Source organism: Ursus arctos, unplaced genomic scaffold (genome assembly GCF_023065955.2).
Source record: "Ursus arctos isolate Adak ecotype North America unplaced genomic scaffold, UrsArc2.0 scaffold_23, whole genome shotgun sequence".
Taxonomy (NCBI): Eukaryota; Metazoa; Chordata; class Mammalia; order Carnivora; family Ursidae; genus Ursus; species Ursus arctos.
In genome coordinates this window covers 7,325,107-7,348,928 of record NW_026622908.1, presented here as the reverse complement: position 1 = coordinate 7,348,928, position 23,822 = coordinate 7,325,107, and the positions used below count along the sequence as shown (strand labels likewise).

Sequence of the window (23,822 nt, the reverse complement as noted above, 5' to 3'; positions counted from 1 at the left end):
AATGGCGGATTTTTCCTTGGTGCCCTCTGTGTTCTTGGTTCACTGATTAATAGACACTTGAGGAATTGCAGGGAGGCGTTTAACATGCATCAGATACCATCACTAGCAGAGAAAGTGATTCACTGAGCATTCTCTCTGCTGTCTGCATCCCTCCCCACCGACAGAGTTTGACGTTGGGGAATTGAGTCTGGACCTGGAAGAGCACAGTGTAAATGTGTGATTCAGAGTCAGTGACGGCGTGCAGCTGCGGCCAAAGTGCGGGGTGCTCGAGAGTGGTGGATGGTGGGGCTGTCACTCCCACGTCCTTCACGTCACCCTCTTCAAAGGTAGGAGTCATTCTGGGTCAAAAAGCACCAGCAAGTTCTGGGCTCCGACCTTCAGGCTTTCCACCAGTTTCCATATTTTCTAGAGTGTTGGGACTTCAGACAGGGATGTGGAAGGCTGGTGGTTTACTTTCAGCGTGCGGAGATTCTAATAAGAATGGCCTCTTCTAAGCCCTTATCCAATAGTAAAGTTTTCTTCTTGCCATGGAAAAGTAAGAGCTAGTTTTGCTATGTTTGTTTTCATGGGAAAGGGTCCAACCTTTGACTCCAGCTCTGGAGTTAAAGACCTAGGTTTGAATTCTGGCTCTGTCCCTACTTAGTTGTGTAATCTTGCATAAACTCCTTAGGTATCCTAATCTGTAAAATGGAGATAGTAGTACCCACCTCCTAGGATTATACTCAGGAATGATATAATACCTACAGAGTGCCTAGAATATGCTATGATACGCTCCCGGAAGTTACAGTTTGGGATATCTGTTTTATGTGGTTCTTTATCTACTCCTCCTCCTTCCTGCACACATTTTTGGCTCTCTGCAGAAATCTGGCACTCCAGTGTAGCATACCTACTGTTTAGGGATGTGGAGAGCTAGTAGGTTTTCTTTAGGAAGAGAGACCTTGATAAGACCAGCTACCCTTACTGTTTGTCTCCTTGATGCTAGGCACCATTTAGAAGGTCTTCCACAAAGCCCACATTGGCAGTGTGGGGTTGCAACTGGAACCCAGTTCTGGCTCCAAACCCACACCCTCCTGTTGTTTCCCTTGTTCTGTCCTCTGTCAGTCCTGCTTTGCCCCCTGTCCTAAAAAATCAAAAAGAAATACTAGAATAAAGCCAGAGAAGTCTGTCAGGATATTCTCTGTGGATTCCGTGGTTTGCTCACTGGAAAGTCTGGGTACTCTGGGTCCTGTGGGTCAGGCGCCTTCTTCCTGCTGTGTTTTTTGACCCGAGGCTCCCTTCCTGAATGGGCATCACTAGGAAATTAAGAAGGAAACTGGTTTGGGTGGGGGGTTTCCGAAATCATTCCATTTTGCCCTTTTCTAGAAGTGAGGTAGGCAGAGAGAACCCCTCCCGGACCGGATGTCTGGAGTCCTTCTCCCTCCCCCCTGCCCCCTGCACTGAAGGTGGAATGGTCTCTCCTCTCCAGGTCACAGAGGGATGCTGTGTGATTGGGCCTCTGGAGGCCCTTTGCTCTGACACCACTGCATGCAGACTCTGGAAGAGGCGGGTGGGAAATAGGCGGCCTGAGGAGGTCCTACGTGAGCTGGCTCCTGAGAAAGCAGCCCTAGAGGCTGGAAGGGTGCCCTCACCGGGACAGCTACAAGAGACTCCTCCCACTGGAATGTGGCTGGACTGCTTTACCTCTCACAACCCTCTGACAGCTTTATCTTTTCCAAACAAAGACCCTGTGCTTTAATTCCTCGTGGACATCCTCTGGGCACAGCTAGACTTCAGATCCGTGTGCTGATCCTTTACAGCACCCCCCCCCGCCCCCCGCCGCCGCCAGTTTACGGAGTAAAGTGCTACATGTCAAGATTTATGTGGGTCATTCTGTGCTGCACACCTGTGAGTGAGCTCATAAGGCCAACTTTGGGCCTGTTCTTGGTTTCCTCTTTCCATTACTACCCTGACCTCAAGGTAGCATGGGAAAAGTTGCTAGCTGTGTCCCCCTTGTGTTGAGTGCCAGAGAATGACCACTTCCCCTGTCACCCCTTGCTTAGCCCTACCAGTATGGAGGTGACAAGGAGAAACGGAATTTGGTAGAGCAGTACCTAGGGCTCGGTGTCAATTATCTCCAGCTTTTTCCCATTTTACAGATGAGGGGACTGTGGACCAGACAGAGAAAGCCATCTCTTTGCTTCCCCGTTGGCTGCTTTTGTTATTTACCTTGAGCAAATTAAATGCCCAAAGTAGGATGCAAAGGAGACATCATGATGCAGGAAAAGAGTTTGGCTTCTGGACTTGGATTCCAGTGGGAATCCTAAATCCTGAAATGTATGACCTTAGACAAATAACTCAACCCCTCTTAAACTCAGTTCCCTGAGATAATACCATGCAGTGTTGAAGTGACAGTAGGGGTAATATGTGCAAGCATCTTAAGCAGTTACTCACAATGATAGTTATGCAGAAAACAGTGACTGTTACTTTTAATATAGTCGCAGCGGCTTGTTAATGCATGCTGGCCAGATCGGACTCTTAAAGCTGTGTATCTAAAAGAGAAAGCTTGACATAGGTACTGTCAATCTCAGCATAAGCTTCCTATGAGAAGGGGCATAAGGAGCCTAACCCAGCTTCCACTACTGGGCTATGAGCGCCTGCTCCTGCAGCCGGGTTTCTGGGAGTAGGCATAAGTTCTCAGCCATATCTGTGTACAGAGTCTTGTTTTTTTGTTTTCCCACCAAAATATCTCCTAATGCTCAAGATCTCTTCATCCTACCCATATACTTCAGATTTCACACGATTGCTAAATGGTATGTTTCATGGGTTAATAGATTCATAGAGCTGGAAAGGGACATGAGGCTGTCTTGGCCGATTACAGACCTGGGGTTTGTGTTCTTTCTTTAGCAACATCCTGCCACATGGTTTTTGGCCTGGGCTTGAAAACTTCCACCAATAGGAGGCAGCCAGCCAGTCAGATGTTCAGAAGCTCCTCTGACTTTGACATTGGTAGACACATAATTTCTTGAAAAATATGCTTCCCAGTGACTCCTCCTACTGATCCTAGTTGGCCCTCAGGGAACAAATCGAATTACTCTTCCATGTGGTAGCTTTACAGAGAGGATGATACTGGTCCTGTGCCCTGAATCTTCCCAGACCATAAAACTCCTGCTCCTTCAGTGATGTGGCTGTGACCCGTTGGTACCCTTCACAGTCCTGGCTTGTCCCTCCTCTAGCTTTTCACTCTGGCCTGTAGGTACGGTTACCAGAAGAGAACACAACATTTGGGTGGGGTCTGATCAGTTCAAGAGAGAACATTATTTACCTCCCTCATTTTGGACTATTCTGTGAGTCCCAAGATCCCAGTTGCTTTGTGACAGCTTTTCCATACCGTTGACTAGTTGGGTCTGTAGGAAATCAAAGCCATTAAACGAATACAGATTCTATATTATTTCCTAGGGCTGCCTTAACAAGTTACACAGACTTAGTGGCTTAAAACATCAGAAGCTTATCCTTCTAGTTCTGGAGGCCAGAAGCCCGAAGTCAAAGCATCAGCAGTATTGCTTCCTTCTGAAGGCTCTAAGGGAGAATCTGTTCCATGCTTCTCTCTTGGCTTCTGGTGGCTGCTGACAATTCTTGACGTTCCTTGGCTTGTAGATGCTTCACTTCAGTCTTTGCCTCTGTCTGCACATGGCCTCCTCCCCTGTGCATACTTTATATACCACTTGAATCCAGACCAGTGGCTCTGGATTTCTGTGCAAGGTCTTTTGACCAGATTCAAGGATTCCTAGCTCTAAAATATATTTTTCATGTTTGTTAGTGGCTATTAGGCACTGGAAGATGGATTTTGCTTAAGGCGTAAAATTAATTTTAAAACAATGTATGATGTTTTTTCATAATTCTTGTTTCCAGGAAGCTAGTGTTAATTTACAGTAAGTAATCATGATGACCTTGAGCAATTCTCTAACCTTCTCAGACCTCTGTTTCCTCATTTGTAAAAGAGATTGGATGAGGCAAGCTCTGTGTCATTTTCAGCTCTAAAACTCTTTAATACTATGATTTCTGGAAAACAGGGGTTACCCTTTGTGATAAAAGGTTTCAAGTTGGCTACATGAACTGAAAATGTACAACTCTTGACTAAGAAGACAGATTATGATTCATGAATCTGAAAATCTGAAAAATTCTACCCTTTTGTTCACCTTTGACAGGATGCAGAGACTAAGCTGTTTATTACACATTCCCACCCTCTTCTTGGTTACTCACATAGTGTAAGATACTACGGCACTGGGCATCTATTTGGCTTTCAAATATTTGTTACGTGAATGAATGAATATACTTATGTCACATACCATTATTGGGAACAAGTAATGCAATATCATTCTAGTCTGATCATCTAGTAAGTGTGGGCCTTTTAAGATTCCTCCTGAAAATTATTATTGTTTTTATTAGTAAAGGCTCCACACCCACCATGGGGCTTGAACTCATAACTCTGAGATCGAGTCGCATGTTCTACTGACTGAGTCAGCCAGACACCCCCCACTGACTATTACTTTAAAAAGATGGTGGCCATGTTTGGGATGGCTGTTGAGGACTGGACTCCAGGGCTTGTGCTCTAAACACCACAGCAGAATGTGCATTTTTTTTTTCTGTTGGGGAAGGTCTGTGATCTTGTTCCAGGTGGCACTTGGTCAGATGCTTTTCTGTTATAGGAGCCCCTACCTGCTTTCAGTGGCCCTGTGGGTGTCCCTAACGGGCTGCAGCCACTGATACCTCCCTTCCTTTGGATTCTTTAGGGACCTCTGTTGGCAGTGCCTCTCTGGGTTTTTCATTTTGAGGAAGACACAATCTGTGACTGTCTGGGGTCTTACCTTTTCAGGAGTCTTTTCAGGGAAGGCTAAGAATGAGTTCATTTGCCATCATTGTTAGGAAGATTCTTCTAAGAATTTTTTTGTGAGGGACATTTTATGGCCTATTTTTGCCATCTTCTTTTTTTTTTAAATTTTTATTTATTTGAGAGAAAGTGAGAGTGAGAGAGATCACAGAGGAAGAGGGAGAGGGAGAAACAGACTCGCCACTGAGCAGAGAACCCGACACAGGGCTCAATCCCAGGACCCTGAGATCATGACCTGAGCCTAAGGCAGACAGACACTCAACCAACTGAGCCACCCAGGTGCCCCTATTTTTGCCATCTTCTTATAATTCTTACTTTTACACAAGAAATTTTCATTCTTTAAAACAGGGCTCCTTCCTAAAAGGAAGATCTTCCCTAGAATCAGTGGTGGTGGTACAGAGTAGGGGTTGCAAACTCAATGTCTGTAGAGGCTTAGTGGTTAACAAAAAAGCAGACTGTGTTTATGCTCTCCAGTTCGTTTTTGGAATACTTGGCCTACTCTGTGTATCTTTGGTTTTTCCCATTCTGGTTGAGATATGGGTATAAAGAAATTGCTCTCCTGTAGGAGAATGAGAAATATGTGTGATGTGTGATATGAATAGCACTAGGTGTACGCCCTCAACCCTGGGAATCAGTAGGGAGTGGTGGGGACCGCAGTGAACTAGACAGGCCATTCCACCTCTCATGGTGGCCCAGCATTGCAGTTTTGGTTTTTCCAAAGCAAGCTAGATTTTTGTATGAAATGTTCCTGTTCTTAAACTTCGGTTCAATTGAAAACATCTGTGTGACTCAGATCTCATTTTGGGGACAAATTCATTTGCATGTCATCAATTTCAAAGCTCTGATAGGTGTTTGGAGCAGATTGACCTATCAGATGGCTTCCCAGGTCATCATCTCTGTCTATAGGTTGGTCTGGTCTGATCTGGTGTAGGGTCCTAAGGAAGCTATCATTGTGGAGAGAATGCTCATGTTCATCCTTGCATAGAGGTATGGGGGAATCCAAGATACATAAAGTAAAAGGCAAGGTATAGAATAATACGTACAATTTTCTATTTATGTAATTTTTTTCTAAAAAGATGTATATGTAAAACTTAAAAAATGCATACATGTTTCATACAGGCAAAATATAGAGGATACTTAAGAAACTGGTAAAGGTATTGCTTCTGAGATTGACACTGGATTGGAGGCAAGAAAGCGAACGTCTGCTTTTTACCCTCTGTAACAATAATTTTTGGAAGGTAAAATGAAAAGAGTCGTTGGGATTTATAATTGCTACAGAAAGAGCGTGAGCCTTCAGTGCTGACAGTGTTGAGGAAGTATGGAAGCAGCGTGGCCTGGAGTGATCAGGAAGGACTGTTGGAAAGAGAAGGGGCCTTGATGGTTGTGCAGAATCCATTAGGGAAGAGGACAGCAGCTGCCAAAGCCCGGAGGTAGGGAAGCAGGTGTCTTGGGGACTGGGGAACAATTACATTTGGCAGGAGCTGTGGGTAGGGGGAAGTGATGAGAAGGAGGCTTTAGCAGTGAAGGAGGGTGTTGTATAGCAGGAGGTAATGGAATGCTCGCCGTGCTCCAGCACGATCCGTCTGGCGACAAGGACAAGGGAGTTTGTAGGCAGGGCCCTAAGGTAGGAGCTATTCATGTGGCCTCTTCTGGCTCCTGGGTAGCTGCCACTGATCCCTGCTAGGGTGTTGCCTGGCGAAGGGGTTTATACCTATACGCCTGATGAATACGCCCATGGCACTTCCTGTTCCTCCACTCCCAAGAGTGTGGGCTTTGGAAGCTGGCCCACCTCTGCTGCTGCCTGCTGTGGTTCCTGTGCCTCTGAAGCCAGCATGTCTCTCCAGACATTTTAGAGGTTCTGTAGAGTGACTGGCCATTGACTGAAGTGTAGCTGCTAAGAACAGGCCTATGCTTTGGAGTCAGGTAGTTCAGGGCTTGAATTCTGACCTTGCCACTTACTGGTTATGTGGTCATGGGATGGCACTTGACCCCTGTGGGCTTCATTATCCTCTGTGCAAAATGGGGATAATATGATTTACCTTTTAGGGTTGTTGTACCTGGCAGACTGATACCTAGCAAATAGATGTGTCTTCCTTTACTTTTTATATTATGGTACCCAATCTGACCTGTAGTCCTAGATCTGTATTATTTATGTTTAATATATGAAATACATACTTACCTGCATCTATTTATGACCATATCAGTCTATGCTGTTGGACTGTAGGCTCCTTTTCAGTGGGGATAGTATGTTCTGATCATTGCTTTACCTCAAAGCACTCAGAGTGCTAAGTACATAGTAGGGCTAAATAAATGTTGGGTGAGTGGAGTCTGTGTTCTTTAACCTACTCCAGTCTTTGTAGCAATTGACTTGTGATCGATTAGGACGTGTCTATAGGCTAGGGCATATCTCCAGTGTAGTGTAAACAAGTTTTGTCAAGCCACATGCCCTTGTTAGGATGATGTATCAGGATGGCTTGTGAGTCACTTATTATTTCATTCCACTGGGGCCCATCTGCAGTTTGTGGGCCGTGATGTTCGTCAATTTAGGAGGTCGTCTTTCAAATCCTGTAGAATTGCAGAAGGCATGGAAACGCAGGGCTAGAGCCCTTCCCAGGGCCTTACAAGGGGCTTTCGGAAGTGAGAGGTGCTAATGCTTTAGCTTCATTAGTTTCAAGTAAACCATGTCTGCATTTCAAGATTCACAGAACACTCACTGTCGGCAGTAGTAGGAGTTATGAAGGATAAGGAGATTTCTAAAAGGGAAGAAATGGTGGCAATGAATACAGGTTTTAGTAAAGCTGTCCTCCCAAGTAGGCTCAGAAGAAAATCCCCTGTACGTTTTTTTTTTTTTTCATTAAACAGATATCTTTTGAGCACCTACTGTGTGCCAGGTACTATGTAGGCATTGGAACATAGCTGTGAAAACAGAAGTCCTTGTCCCATGGAGCTTACGTTTCAAGTAGTCCCCTGCATCATGACTTGCAGACCTACTTAGACTGCAATGAAGAGCCACAGTACTGATCTGAGGCTGTAGCAGTAAAGGCACTTCGATGCCTTAGTTTCCCTTTCTGACTCCTCTCCTCTTTCCTCTCCAGGCCTGCTGTGGTTCAACCTATGCTAGGGGGACCTGAGCCATCCCAAGCAGTGATGAAAGACTCATAGCCGACTCCCCAGGGGAGCGGGGATGGTGGCTTGGGACTGCTCAGGCTCTTCCCTGCCCTGCCTGTGGGACAGAGTGATAAAGGAGCATCACCTTCCCACCAAGGGCTGTTTTAGGGCTGATTTCAGCCACAGAGGTAGCACAGCAGAACTAAAGGAGCAGTTCATTCAGACTCCAGAGCCCATAACCGGAGGTGTTTCCTATGTCCTGCTTCCAGAGGAGCAGCCAGCCCCACAGTCTCCAAGAAGAACAGCGGAGTCAGGAGACGCGTAGTGTCTGCCTCGCTGTTTACCCCCAGCCCGTGCTCCGCTTGGCCACAGCAGGGCGATGACTCAGAGCTGGAGCTGTGTTCCTTCGCTGTTGCCAGATTTTGCATGGGGGGTGGGGAAGAGGGAGAATGAATGAGTAGGAGCAAGTGGCTGCTGGATTTGTAACACCTTCGGAAGCAGCTGCTGGAGAACCGAAATTGAGAGTAGGCGGGCTGTGAGCCTCCGCCTCCCCTCTTGCAAGCAGCTGGGCCCTCCTTCCCTGTCTGACCGGAACCCAGGTTTTCATTAGGCCGAGGCTGGGGAAGAAGACACAGCCCTTCTGAACATGGAGCTCGAGGAGAGAGTGAGTGTGTCTGCCACCTTTCCCAGCAAGATGGGGAGAGCAGGTTAGTCCCGTACGGGTTTCACGGGGACTCCGTTCACTGCGATGTGTTCTGATTCATGAAAGTCAACTAATAAGTAATGACTGAAGGGAGTTTCCGATAGTTTTTTTGGGAGTGCCTGCAGTTAAAACAGAACAAAACAAAAAAGCAAACTCCAAACCAAACAAGCCAATTAATCGAGAATAAATGGGACAAAAGTATCATTAACTACACCTCCCTGATACCATTACAAAGGGTTTTCTGTTGGCATGTGAGATCGGGGAGGACAGTGTTCTGCCTCGTTCCTTTGTGTTTCAATTATGTGTAGTGTTGTTCCATTTCAGTCTGCGGCTCTGGCAGTAGTCAGAGGCGAACCTCGGCGTCTCAGGAGGTGATCGTTGGAAGACCCCTACGGTATCACTTGGTCCATCCTTCTCATTTTACACTGGAACCTAATTGAAGAGTATTAAACAGAAGCATGGAACTGGGTATTCTCTGAGGTTGAAAATGTTTCCTGTGAAGTTTTAAAACTTCTGTGCAGTGTGCATCCCTGACTCAGCGAGCTCGCTGGGGAGGCTGTTTTTCTTGGGCTGTGCTTTCTGAACGTTGGGGCCTGACCCAGTGAGGGACAGAAGTGAGGCTGAAGGCAGGTGCCTACTGATCTTAAAGTACTTTGCCTGGGAGACGAGTTCCTTAAATAGAAGTTTGAACAGGAGGTTGGGTATAGTGCCTTATTCAAAAGGAAGAAAACGTGTTCTTGAGCCGCTGTCCTATGGCAGGCTAATAATACTGGCGTTTACAACACGGAAAAAGGCAAAACAACTCTATTAGTGTGGAGTTTTAGAGCTAGCAAAAGAAAACTCTAACAGGCACTAAACGTGGAGTGCTGCAGGCCAGGCCCATTATCAGTACTCTTCAAACCAATCTTGCAGGGTTGGAATTGTCTTCTCTTTTTGCAGATAAAGAAACCAGCGCTCAGAAAGGTCGGTAACTCATTCAAGGTTGCGCACTGCCAAGTGTGCAGCAGAGCTGGGTTTGAACTGCAGTCTGTCGTGACTCTGAACAGCAGCCTGGGGTTCACGCTTGGCAGGCGTCACGTGGCCTCTGCATTGGACAGATGAGGAAACCAAGACCCAGAGAGGCTGAGTGTGTGCTGGGGTGGGTTGTGGAACTGGTAGTGACAACGCTGGCACCTCGGCTCCTAGAACATTGCTTCTCTGCCAACTTTCTTTTTTAAAAAAATTGGAGCAGGAGGCTATCTGGGCTTGATTTCCTCGTTCTGTCAGGAGTTTGGCTTCAGTCTTTTCATGGTTCTTGCGGTCCTGTGAAGTCAAAATTAAAACTCCCTATTAACCACATAGGAATCCTAAGTGCTGGGGCCCCATGTGGGAGCTCAGGAAGAAGGCAGGTCTTACACATGGGTTAGTGGGTCAGAAGAGGTAATTTATGAAATGAGTTGGCCACTGAGCAGATCTCAAAACATCTGGAGTCCCTAATGAAATATAGAGCTTTTCAAATCATGCTAGGAGACTTGAGTCTGTTAAATCCAGAGTTTGGAAAGGACAGCTCTCTTTGTAAGATAGGTGAGCTTTGAGTTTGCAGAATTAATTTTGTGACTCCTTTATGCCCAGCTCTGTCCGTGCCAGGCTCTGCCCCTTTACCGCCTTTGGGTGAGGAGAGCAGGGATTGACTGTCTGTTCAGGTGGTAGGTCTGGGCTTTGGCTGGATTTCGGAGTCTCTGCTTAATTGGGTGTGTGAGTGAAAGCCAGGTGTGGACAGCGTGGGAGTGGGGAAGGCCGTTCCTTGGTCTGTGCCATGCTCCTCAGGGCTGCTTAGTGTCTCAGCCTCCAGGTGGGAGCCTTTTTAGGCCTACAGACCCTTCTCTCCCCCACTCTCTCTGGGGGAGCCTTGACAGGTTGGGCTACTGTGATCAGAAAATGAGGTGGGTTCTGCACAGCCTGTCCCTGAAAGTGACGTGTGTTTGTGCTCAGGCTATTGAGATAAAGGAGTTCAGGTGCCTGCTCCATGGGCATTACTGTACTGTGCTGCAGGAGATAGATGAGAAATCAGTCAGTGACGGCTCCCAGCCCTCCAGGAACTTAGGCTCTCACTGGAGGGAGGGAGAGTGGGGAGGAGAACAAACACACATGAAGTAAGTAGAGAGCAGTATAAGAGAGAGTGTATAATCAGTCACCAAATTGTAGGTTTCGTACCAAATATTCTCCCAGTTCACAAAAGGGAGATACAGGTGATGTTTGTATTATCCTCCTGTGTGTTTTTAATCACTCAGTAATTTCCTCTCGGGTGTTTGCATTCCATTCTTTGATTCTCTCTGTTGAGTGTATTAACCTTCTTTGCGGGGGTGGGAGGGGGGTGGCAGGGGAGGGCTAATTTCTCCAAATTATATTGTAGCACAGTTGGGAGAGAGCCGAGGATGAAGCGTTCTTGGCATGTTGGTGTCTCATCCTTCTTTCCTTTGTCACTAAGAGAGAAGCCACTGCACTCTGATGGCTTTATGACCCTTTAGATTCTTTTGTCTCTGTTACTTTTGCCCAGACTTCAGTAGGGTTAGCTAGCCTATTTGGACACATGGCCTCACTTTAAGGTAGAAGTCTCTTTAGTTGTTTCTTATTCATTCATTCATTCATTCAGCAAATGTAACCAGTGCCAGACACTGGTATAAGCCTAAGGGCAGTGAAGAGACAGACAAGGTCCACGCTCTCCCAGAATACACATACTAAGGAGACTGACAACAGTCAAAACACATAAGTAAGAGAAATGACAGGGTTAAAATAGGGTGACATGATATGAAGTGACTGGGAACCTACTTCGGTGGGTGGTTGGGAAGGGCTCTGAGGTGGTGATAGTTGTGCCAAGGTCTGAATGTTAAGGAGCCAGTTATGCGAGTGTGAGGGAAAGAGCCTCCAGGTGGAAAGGCTAGCTAGTACAAAGACTGTTAAGTTGGGAAGAGCCTGATGTTCAAGGAGCGGAAAGGAGGCCAGCGTGGCGGGGGAGGGAGAAGACGTCCCTTGTATTAAGAAGGTGATACAGCTGGTCGGGGGTCAAGTCACCTAGAGTCAAGCCAAGGTAAAGAGCTGGAATTTTACTCTGTGCTGTGGAGCTGTCATAGGGTTCCAAGGAGGAATGCGACGTGATTTAACTTCCATTTGAAGAGACCCATCAGGCTTCCAGTGAGGAGAGTGGGTGGTACAGAGGCCAGGGTGGAAGCAGAAAGAGCAGTTAGGCTGTTGCAGTATCTTTGACTGGGTGCTGGCTGTAGAACTGGAGAGTTGTCTTGGAGGTAGAGGCACCCAGGGCTTGCTAAGTGTGTGGGGGGGTTACGGTGGAGCACGGAACGGAGAGTGACTCCCAGGTTGCGGGATACTGATGCTGTTCATGGAAATAGGGAGCCTGGAGAAGGAATACTGGGTTTGGTGGGAATGGGGGGCAGGAGGCTCATTTTGTTTTTGGTCTGTTAAAATGTGGATTCCTAGTAGTCATTGCGGCGGTCAAGGCCCATGTTCAGGTTCAGCAAATACCAACTGAGTACCTTCAGTATGCCAGGCATTGTGCAAGTTTCTTTCATGTGTGTCCCTCATGTATCCTCACAACAACTCTTTGAAGGATATTATTTCTGTTCCCTGTTTGCAAATGGAAGAACTGAGGCTCAGAAAGGTGAGGTGGCTTGCTGTGGTTTGAACCCAGGTCTTCTGATGCCAGGGTTCAGGGCAAACACTGAAGTTAGTGCGGTGTTGATAGCTTTCACTTGGAGAGAGGATGGGGACCTATGTTGGCTCATCAAGGCCTGATTCCCATGATTTCTGAAGAAGGGCCTGTCAGAGGAATGGCCGTGTGCAATGAGCTGTTGAAAATCTTGACATTTCCAAAATAGTGCAAGCTCTAAAGACCATTTCAGTAAGATTCTCAGTCCCTTTAGGAAACACCACATGAACAGCGGTGACACTTTGTACTAAATGAGCCATTTTATAAAAGTGTTAAATAAAATAAAAGGAACTTGGAAATGTTGAGGGAATGTCGAGATGCTGCTTCAGCCTTTGGTTGCCACGTCTTTATTCTGTGGCCCAAGTAGGAACTGAAGAAGATAGGCAATTTCTTTTGTTCTTGGAGTTTCGGTTACCAGTTTGGGGACCTAAGTAGGAGCATTATTAGGTTACCCACAGTCCTTGGTTTTCTTGAGACACTGGGATTTTGAACAAAGACAGTAAGTGCCTTAAGAAGCCTGGAGGCAGTCCTGCACGTGGCATCAGGCCTGCAAGGTGACGCTCTTGCCTTATTCGGGGAGCCGCACTGAGGAGCCCGAGGGGCCAGAGTGGCAGATGCTGCTGAGCATACCAGTGAGAAGAGCCTTGATAGAGTCCCTCCTTAGGCTTTCAGGCTGGATCCTTTTCTTACATTTTAAGCTGTTTCTTCTCTCTACAGCTGGGCCAGATAAGAGCTCATGCTGAGTGCGTGCATTTGTCCCACACTCAGCATACCAGTACCACCACTGTGAGAAAACCAGATTTATCAGGGTGCTCTGACCTCCACTCGTGAGCACCATTCCTGTAACTCCAGAACTTCTTGCTATGCCAAAAGAAATTGCTATGCTAAGTAGTTGGAACCTTTACGTTTAACTGACCAGAGTCTCACTGCTCACATTATGGTCAAAATCTGTAGGAATGGAAAATTAATCTTGCAAAAATGTTGCAAGAAACTGTAGGACTCGTTTACATCTTGACTAGTCCTGTCAGTGGTTGTAGGTGGGGCTCCTCCTTATATTAAGCTCAAATCGGTTTCCACTGCTCCCTGGTCCTCACTCTGTCCTCTTGTCACATCTCTCGTGTTTGCTGTTGGACTTCTTTAGGGCCTAACCCAAGTCCTTCCAGGCCCCGGGCTTGTGAAGACATGCTTATTTATGTGGATGGTTATGTATGGCCCCCCTTCAGGGGGATAATCCTTCCCTGCAGCCTTCTGTGCCAGGTGAGACTGGCTGCCATTGAACTTAGAGGGGCTGTTCCTAGGAGGAAGAGCAGGATCTGAAAAGAAAGCCTACCTTGTGTTTTAGGTCATTTGCCAAGTTATTTTCTCAGTAGCCTGAAGAGAGACAGAGGCCCTTGTATGGAGGAAAGAGCGTTTCTGTGCTCCCTTGAAACCGGCTACCTGGCTCCCAGCCGGGCCATCTCCATCACTACCAAGGAGCAAGGTGGCAATTCAGGTTTAAGAACAGGTATTTCAGGGGATTTGTCTGTGCCTGCTAAATGTGTCTTGAGACAAAGTGATAGGACATGAGATTCTTCATGGATTTTAGAAAAATCAGGAAATGGAGCAGGGCGGGGGCTTTTGGGCTGAGGTCGGGGACAGCAGGTAAAGTCAGAGGGCTTTGCAATCTCTGAATGGGTGTGGGGATTCAGCTTTTACTGTGCAGCCTTTGTTTGGTGAGGGTGAGCTTGGATTAGTAGAAGGAAACCAGAAAGGTGGTGGTGTGCAGGAATGTAGAAGCCGACTGCCATTGTGGGCAAGTCATCTACCCTTCCTGGGTCTCACTTTCCTCACCTCTGGTCTGGTGTGATGAAGCACAGCCTGCCGTGCTGGGTATTGGGAAGACTGAATCAAATAACCCAAGTACCTAACACTTCTTTTGCTCAGAAAGGGCTGAATCGGAAACTCTGCATGCTGGGCAAGCTTGATCAGAAATGATCGTATTTTAAGACCTCGGTATTCAGAAGGTATTATTCTGGTTTATCTCTTTTCTCAATGTAAGAGCTCCCTTTCCCCCTTAATTTAGTGTTCCAGTAACATCATACAACCTTAGATCATCAGTTTCCTTATATGTAACATGGGAATAAAAATATCAGCCCTGCTTATCTCAGAGGATACTTGGGAGGGTCAGATACAGTGATGACTATGACCATACTTAAAGCTTCATGGAAACTCAGGAGATGGTAGTGGTGATACTGTAGTTAACTATTTTTTTGGCAAAAAGGGCAGCATCTATATTAGGGAAGAAAGGTTGGGGAGCTCCCTCTAGATCTGATCAAAGAACAGCTATATTTTTGTCCACCTTAAAAATCTGTGTACCTTCTAACGTTAGGATGCAAACTTCATCTTAATGTCTAAACCTTTCAGCGCAGGATTCATTTACCCAAAACTCTAGGCTTGTTTAAGCTGGTACCAGCTGGGTGTGGGGAGCCCAGGAGTTGCTCTCAAGGTCATGCAGCATATATGAAGTGGTTGCTGGATCCAGCATATAGAAGATTCGCTCTTTGCACATTATCAGAGATCTCCTAGCTGACCTTGGATTAGGACCAAAGGTTGTTTGGGGGCTCCTGAGTGCCACACAGGTGTTGTCATTCAGAACTTTGGTTCTGGGCACAAAGGAAGGAGGGAGGTGCAGAGGAAGAGAGAGAGGGAGTAGCAATGGCTGGTGCTGTTTTTCTGATGCTTTGTCTTTAGGGATTTCTGGTTGTGGCCAGGAACCTGTGAGCCCCATAGACTCCTAAGGAAAGGGGACAGCAGGTTATCATGCAAAAAGAATATTGAATCTAGAAATAGAAGACCAGGATTTATGTCCCAGTCTTATCACTTAATTGGTGACGTTATCTTGAGCAAGTCACTTAGCCTCTCTGAGCCATTTCCTCATTCATAAAATGGGGGTCCGTGGTGGTAATAGCTAAGAGACATAAGGAAAGGTTTTGAAGACTGTGGAGTCCTTGAGAAGTAACAGTAGATAGTGGTGCTGTTGCTTCATTATTGTTCTGATTATGAGCAGGGCATTTTTTTTTTCCTCCAGGTGAAAATGAGGCAGGCTTAGAGTTTGTGTTTTCACAATTCCCTGCTGAATGGAAGTGACTCTCTAAAAGGAGCTGAGTATTATTAAAAAAAAAAAAAAAAAAGAAAGAAAGAAAAAAGAAGCTGGGTATAAATAAAGCCTAACCCTTGAACATGGTGCAAATATTTCTGGACCAGGTGTTACGGGGGCCTGCTTTTCATCCTTATCTAGATGCCTGTGCCTTAGCTCTGCTTTTTTGTGGAGGTCAGACTGCTGTCTGCCAGGTGGAGTCCTGGGATTCCATGGGCTTGCTTCAAACCTAGAGCTGGGAATGTGGAAGCTGGAGCAGTTGGGAGGGGTGAAAGTGTGGCGGGGGTGGTGCACAATCACAGGGCCAAGGAGCAGCCTGGTGTGATGGCTCTGACTGCTTCACATTTGGCTTATTAGCAGTCATGCTGCTCTAAACTCTGTGCCAGCTTCCCCCGGCCACTGGAACGCAGGACGCTGTGGCCAGGCCCCAGGGCAGAGTAAGAAAAACTTTGTAGGTGTGGAGAGTTTTTTCTTTTTTAACCTTTATACTATGCTCATTAAACCTACTAATCTCTGGGGTGGCCCTGTGCTCAGTTTGGAGATGGGGCTGATACTTTAATGCTAGCAAAATGAAGTGCTATATTGACTCGGACAGTGAAAGCATTTTAACCATCTGTATTAGGAGTCTTTAAGAAAATGACCGTGCCCTTTGATTAAGTAATTTTACCTCTGGGGCCTTAACCCAAGGAAATGATTTGAACTTCAGGAAGAGTCTGCACTAAAAGATGTATAGTGCACCTAAAATATCCAGCTTTAGATGAATGTAAATCTTTCTAGAATGTAAGCACCATGGAGTAAGGACCTCTTGTTCATTCTGTATCTCTAGCACCTAAAGCCGTGCCTGGCGCACAGATGGCCAATGAACGTTTTTTAGATGGTTATAGACAAAAAAAAAATTTACATCCATAGGATAAAACTCTTACTGGTTCCACCTGCTATCGGGAAGTAGAGCATTTCTGTGAAACCTTCTGTAAGACAGAATGATGTAAGGCAAAGCAGCGATTACTATAATTTATGTGGAAAAATTTTGAGCATCTTGGGCTTTTCTGATATCTTAGGACACGTTTTGTTAATAGATGCACAAAATAAACCGAGGCAAAACACAGTTGCTCACACACACAGGTCAAAGCTATGGCGGCTTGGTGCGGAGATGCTGGTGTAGTTCCCAGGTAGGGAGCTTGGTGGCGCCCCTCGCTGCGGGGGGGTTGCATTGCCTCTGCGAGGACTCCCTGCCAGACAAATGCTGAATGCTATTTTCGCTTTTCAACTTTTTTTGTGTGAAAGTGAAAATTCTCTTCAGATTTCTTTCAGTTAGTGAAAACAGGTACTAATGTAGGTCTTTGCTAAAAACGAAGTGGCATAACGTGAACTTCCAAAAAGCAGGGGATGCATGGATCCAGCTATTTCAAATGAAGAAGTCTTTAGGACATAGGAAAATTTCTATGTGAATAGGATATGAAAAAGGCAGGAGACAGATTTCTAAATACAGCAAAATTTTAATTTTTTAGTAGAAGGGAAAAAAAACTAGGGGAGGAGAAGATACTCAGGTGTAACTGTAAGTGGTGAGATCATGGGTGACGTTTTTTCTTTTCATATTTCCTAAAATAGCTAAAAGGACTGATTTTTTGATTGGGGAAAACACTTTAATATAAATCATATTCTTTGGGGGGGGGGGGAAGGACATTAGGTTAGTTTATTCATGGAGCGAACCAGCAGCCCCGAGAGCCCTCTCCTCCTTCCTTTCAAAGAACCAGGCAGCCTTTGTGAATGCACAAAACACCTACACACTTCGGTCGTGTCTGTCAGCTTGGCATGGAAGCTGATCCCTCCTAACTTCAAAAGGGCGATAGAAACTCCTCAGTGTTGAAATTGTGCCGTCATGTTGCAGAGACATGCCCATACATTTATATCCCGTCACTGCAGTGAAGGCATTTTGTAGTAGGGAGAAGAATTTTAAGAAGATAGATTTTTTTTTGGGCGGGTGGTTAATTCTTGGAATTCTTTCCCTGGTGCATGGTTTTGGGAAGCTGTTGAAAGTGCCGTCTGCTTTCCTTCATTCTTGTTTTAGCTCGTGCCGTCTTAAAGTGACTTGTTGCTGAGCAGTTCGGTCTGTCAGAGTAAGTACTTCCTGAAATGTCTCTCGACGGTGCAGTGTTCTCTTGCAGCCGAGACTTTCCTAGAATTAAAATCTCTGCGTCGTCGGTGGGCTTTGGCACCTGAGCTGGAAGTTCTTGTTTTTTAAATGCAACTGGGTCCTGACAGATTGAATGCGTCTTCGAAGAAAGGCCCGCTCGCTCTCTCACCCTGGGAGGAATCTGTGATGATCACGGATCCTCAGACGTTACTGACCTGTTGTTGTGTCTGCAAGCCTTTCCATTCCCATGACTTCTCATTCATTATCTCTCTTTCTTTCTCTTTAGCCATAACCAACAGACCACAGCATTCAGGCATCCTGTGAGTGGGCAGTTTTCTCCAGAAAATAGCGAATTTATTCTTCAAGAAGAGTAAGTACTTCTCTGTATTCTCCTTTTCCAAGCAGAGTTTGGGAGCTTAAAGGCATTGGCTCAAAACAAAGCTTGTTGGACTATTTTCCCTCCCAGGTAGAGGGGCTTGGAGTGGGTTGGTTGATTCAAAGTGGAATGCAAGAATTTTGTTTTTCAATCTCTGGACTTCTCTCAGTGGGAGGATGTGGAAGTGTGGAGATGACACAGGTGTGTGCCATGATTGGTACTGTCAGAGCCTCTTGCTAACTCCTTTTCCCCTGAACAACCTCCCCCCTCCCCCCCAGGACCATCTAACACACTAGCCGTGCTCTAAGAGGGCCCACTCATCTGGAGCGAAATGGCTTTAAACACAGCCTCACACCAAACTGAACCAGCCTTCCAAGGAATCCTCTGGAAGAGTCCAAGGCCAGGGCTTCGAAGGGAGGAGGGCTGTGGCACCTATTGTCCCTGAACGTCTAGAGTTCTTTCTGCTTGTTTTTTCCAATGTGGGGACTGATTTTCTTCTCAGTCCGATTTCAGCAGGGCCCCTGGGGTGCTCAGACATAGGTTCTACCGCCCAGGGCTTGTCTATTTAAAAATGCATATGCAGCCCAAGCACGATGTGTTCTTCTCCCAAAAATGAAGGCAGAGAAATGTATGCACGTGGCTCTCTTCCCTTCTGCTCATCTGAGACAGTTTTGTTTGAAGAAAATAATTGTTTGAGAAATTAATAGAGATGTTGACTTTTTCTCCCTTTCATATCATTTTTCTGTTCAGTCATCTAGACCAAATATGTCTGAAAATAAATGATCAGTTTATAGTTTTAGAGCATTTCCCTCCCTCAGTACTTACACTTTTAAACTTTCTATTATGGAAAGTTTCAAATCTACACAAAAAGAGAGAAAGTAATAAATCTAATATCTCCCATCTTCAACAATTTCCAAAACATGGCTGATTTTATTTCATCTATAGCTTCTCCCTCACCACCTGGATTATTTTGAAGCAAATTCCAAACACCATTTTGTTCTACAATATTTTCAGCTTAGAATCATTATCTTACAAAACTTCTAAAGCTAGAACTCTATGGGGCGCCTGGGTGGCTCAGGTGGTTGAGCAACTGCCTTGGCTCAGTTCATGATCCTAGAGTCCTGGGATCGAGTCCCGCATCGGGCTCCCTGCTCAGCGGGGAGTCTGCTTCTCCCTCTGACCCTCTCTCCTCTCATGTTCTCTCCCTCTCAAATAAATAAATGAAATATTAAAAAAAAAATCTAGAAATCTGTCATGATGATACTGACATTGCTTGCCCATTTACTTTGTGCTGAGGGTTATACATGCATATCTGATGTAACACAACAATCCTGAGAAGTAGACCTTCATCACCGTTTTAGAGATGAAGATACCAGGACTCAAAGAAGTAGGGTCATTTGTTCAAAGTTGCATGGCTGGAAGTAGAAAAAGCCAGGATGTCACCCCCGCTTGATCTCTTCAGTCAGGGCTAACCCTTGCCACTAGTCAGAGGCTACTTGCTAAATTCTTTTGATGCTCATGGCCCATGGGTCATGATGCCAGACGGGTTGGGGTCTGACTTTGAAAGCATCAGTACTATTAGAAAGTGGATAGGAGGTAAAGATTGCCTTGTTCTGAGACAGAACTGCTATGTAAAGATAGAGCCAGAATGTGGATTCTCCACATTCCAACTTGGAATGAGCATGTTTAAAGAATCCTGAAGGTCAGAAGCTCTTGGGAGGTCAGTGGGTTCAGCCCCCTTCCTTAGCCATCCTAGAGACACGGCTGCCTGTCATTTTTAAAGGTCTGGATGGAGACTCCATTAGAACACCTAGCTTGGGAAGTTACCAACTTTAATAAAAGCTTCTAGAGAAATGCAGACTTCCCATCACTAAACACCTTTGTCTTACACACACCTCCTTTTCCTCGCTATTAAGACTTTGTCCCTGTCCACTTCTGAGAAGGTAGCCTCTTTTATCCTCCGAAAATATCTCTGTAGGTAATCGCAATTCCATCCAGTTTCCAAGAAAAAGATACTCCTTTTTTCCAAGTGTCACTTTTCGCCTCTAGGTCACATTTTCTGGATGTCATAAGGACTGCTTGCTTGTCTCAGGTGGTGGGTGCAATGTCTGGGTGACCAGACACATTCCTTGAAGCAGGCAGAATGTGCTTTAGGCATTGAGAGGAAAGGAGGATTCCTATGAACTGATGTGGTGGTCCCTGCATTTACTCCTTAAATACTAAGTGCCTATATTGTGTCAGGGGCTGTGCCAGACTCTGCAGTTACAGCAGCAAGCAAGACAAATGTAGTCCTGTCTGCGAAGAGTTGACAGTAGAGTAGGGCAGATAAATAAACAAGAGATCACGAATGTGATAAATGTTCTTGGTAGAAAAAAGCATAGGGTTCAATGGGAGTTGATAGAAGAGGGTTCTAACCTGGCTTAGGGATTGTGGGGGGCCTCTTCACAATTGAGACCTGTCCAGTCCCAGTGCCCCGACCTAGGCAATGACCTAGAGGGGAAAGAGGGTAGGGAATGGTGGATCTATACCAGTTGAGTTAGAATGAAAAATGAGACACACCAGATGGACTCTGGAGGTACAACTAGACTTGGGAGGTAAAATTGACAGGGCTTGGTAATTGATTGGCTCTGATGGGGATGAAAGAGAGGGAAGACTTTCTTGAAGTGCCTGGCCCTAAATTGGAGGAAGGGGGATTTAGATAAGGGGAGATAAGTGTGCACGTGTGTGCATGGGTTGTTCACAGCTGAGGGAAGTGTGACCGGCCTTGGTGGGGTCAGAGGGCAAGAGGGACTGGCTTATAGCCCAGGTTTACGAGGGGAGTGAGGACATGAGGTTAAAGACGGAGTTGCAACCAGTTATCTAAATTGCTTCCTCCTGAAATACACCCCAGTTTACCCCTGGTGCAGCTCTGGATGCAGCATGATTTCACCTCATAGAAACCCAGTTTTTAAAAATGTGCCAACGAGGGGTGCCTGGGCGGCTCAGTTGGCTAAGCGTCTGCCTTTGGCTTGGGTCATGATCTCCGGGTCCTGGGATGGAGCCCCACATGGGGCTCTCTGCTCAGTGGGGAGTCTGCTTCTCCCTCTCACTCTCCCTCTGTGCGCTCTCTCCCTCCCTCCCCCTCTCTCTCATTCTCTTGCTGTTTCAAATAAATAAAATCTTAAAAAAAAATATTTGCCAACAGAGAAGACTCCTGTTTTTTCCCTTAGAGGAACTTAACTGCTGTGTAGTGTGTTACGTGTTGAGGAAAAAAGACCGAGATAGCTATTCATGTGTCCTTTACACATCAGCTCTCAGATTAATGTGGTGGGTGGAAAACTGGCTCTTTTCTTTTTCTTCTCTAAGGAGTGTCTGTTGAGGCCACGTGGACTCCTCTTGCCGGAGCCTCCAGCTGAGGTTCTTGAAGTGAATCCTTCCACAGCAGTGCTTTTCAGTGTGGTCTCTGCACCAGCATCACCTGGGAACGTCTTAGAGATGCAGATTCTAGAGCCCCTCCCCAGACCTACTAAGTCAGAGGCTCTGGAGGTAGTATTTTAAAGGCTTCAGGTGGTTCTAATTCAGGTAATAGTTTAAAAACCCCTGATTTAGACAACTTGCTATTTTCATACCTCCTAAATTACTGCTAGATTCTTCCTTTCATCCTTAAATCGGCTCCAGATACCCATCATTCCCTGGGCTGCGGTGACAATCTTAGATGATTTTTGGTCAGATAATCTTGGGCTCCTTCTTGTGTGGGGAGAAAAGCCAAACTGGGCTCCATGGTGGCTTCCTTGAGAACATTGCTGTGTGGACAGATAACACATGTATCCCACTGGTGGTGTGGGGCTTACCTGAGCTTCTTGGTGTAACAGGTGTATGCCCACCCAAAGATGACTTCCCACCTGACAAACTGGAAGCGTGGAGAAAAGAAATAATGTGAAAGCTATGATGAGTGGCTCCAGAGGACATGAGCTCTGAGTATTTTAGTTTCTGTCAGTAATACAAAATCAGCCAGGATAGGCCAGGGTCTGCTATGCTAACAACAGCATACAAAATCTCAAGACAGAAAAGAATTAAGGCTTATTTCTTGCTTTAAAAAAAAAAGATTTATTTGAGATAGAGAAAGACAGTGTGCAGTCAGGGAGGGGGAGAGAAGCAGACTCCACTAAGCGAAACCCGACACGGGGCTCGAATCGCATTACCCTGAGATCATGACTTGAGCTGAAATCAAGAGTTGGATGCTTAACCAGCAGAGCCACCCAGGCGCCCTTGTTTTTCACTTTAGCTCCATGTCCATCACAGGTCATCTGAGGGATCCTGTTCCGTCATTTGTATTGAGGGGTGCTCCATCTCTGTGCTTCCGTGATGGCCAAAGCCGAGAAAAAGGGAACTTGGTGAACTGTGCACTGCCCTTTTACTCACACTTCATTGGCTAAAGCAAGTCACATTACCTCACCTCGCTTCACGGGGCCAGGGAGGTGCGTTTCTACCATGCATCTGGGACGACTATCCAAAGTAGTTGTTGGCCAGCACTAATGACTAGATAATCCACAGTCTAGATTTATTAAGGGAAGTAGGACCTTTTGAGTCTGTCACTGACAAGCTTCTTTTGCTGCATGATTAGAGGGTTTGATTTCTCATTTCACCTTTTCTGTTACATGAACTAGTTCTTTGTCAGAACTGTCAAGGCAGGTGGGTATCAGTCAACAGGTCCTACAGCCTTGTTCCCCAGGGGACACTTCTGTACCCCCAAGCCAACAGGCCTGTGGAAATCCCACTTGGAAGAGTTAATGTAAGTTCAGGCTACGTTAATAAAAGTACAACACATAGAGAAAGGAGAATAGTTCTGTATATCATGGTGTTTGTGGACTACTCCATCCATTCATTCCAAGTTTATAGAGCATCAAGGACATGCCAAGCCCCAAATACTTTGATCTGGGGACTACGTTTCAAGAGGAATATTGAGCAAATGAGAGGAGGGGGACCATGATGGTGAGGGGTCTGGAAACACTGTCCTGTGACCTTTCACGGTTAGTCTGCAGGAGAGAAGATGAAGGAGGGTGTGCTGTAAGTCTTCAAGAGGGGCTGGCAGGCAGAAGTGGGGTCTGTTTATTGAGTGGCTGCCAAGGCAGGCATCAGGTCAATGAGTAAAAGTTCTAGGCTGCCAAATTTTAGCTCAGTTCATAATTTTCTAGGAAAAGAGATTTCCTAACATCTCTTGTTTGGGGATCTAGAATTTTATCTTTAACATTAAATGAAGGAATCTACCTCCTAGACTAAGACTTGGCTTTTTCCATTAATAATAATCTTGTTATTATTTTTACAGTGAACATTTAGAGCCCTTAGTATGTATTACCAGGTACTTTTCTAAGTGGTTTGCATATATTTATTTTTTTAAAGATTTTATTTATTTGAGAGAGGGAGAACTTGAGCAGAGGGGAGGGGCAGAGGGAGAGGGAGAAGCAGGCTCCCTGCTGAGCAGGGAACCTGACATGGGGCTTGATCCCAGGACCCCGGGGATCATGACCTGAGCTGAAGTCAGACTTTTAACCTACTGAGCTACCCAGGCACCCTAGTGATTTACATTTATGAGTTTTATTTCCACAACAGTCTTATGAGGAAGATACCCATTATGGTCATGGATACTGAGGCACAGAGAGGTTAAGAGACTTGCCAAAAGTCACATAGCTAGTAAGTAGCAGTTAGGATTTGAATCCAGGTAGTGTGGCCCCAGATGCTGTGCCTCCAAGCACTCCAATACTGCCTCTCATTAGAGTGGTCTTCGAGAGACAGTCCTCTTCCTTGGCTGTCCTTAG

The 23,822-nt window shown here is 45.9% G+C and overlaps 1 protein-coding gene across 4 annotated transcripts in view; it reads left to right on the top strand.

Annotated features, from left to right (window-relative positions):
• Nucleotides 1–23,822, top strand: part of PLEKHA7 (pleckstrin homology domain containing A7) — a 206,990-nt gene that overhangs the window by 103,054 nt on the left and 80,114 nt on the right. For all 4 annotated transcript variants that reach the window (XM_048215161.2, XM_026487218.4, XM_057317202.1 and 1 more), the window contains exon 4: nt 17,938–18,021. In XM_048215161.2, the coding sequence (XP_048071118.2) occupies nt 17,938–18,021 (84 nt within the window). The remainder of the gene's footprint in view (nt 1–17,937; nt 18,022–23,822) is intronic.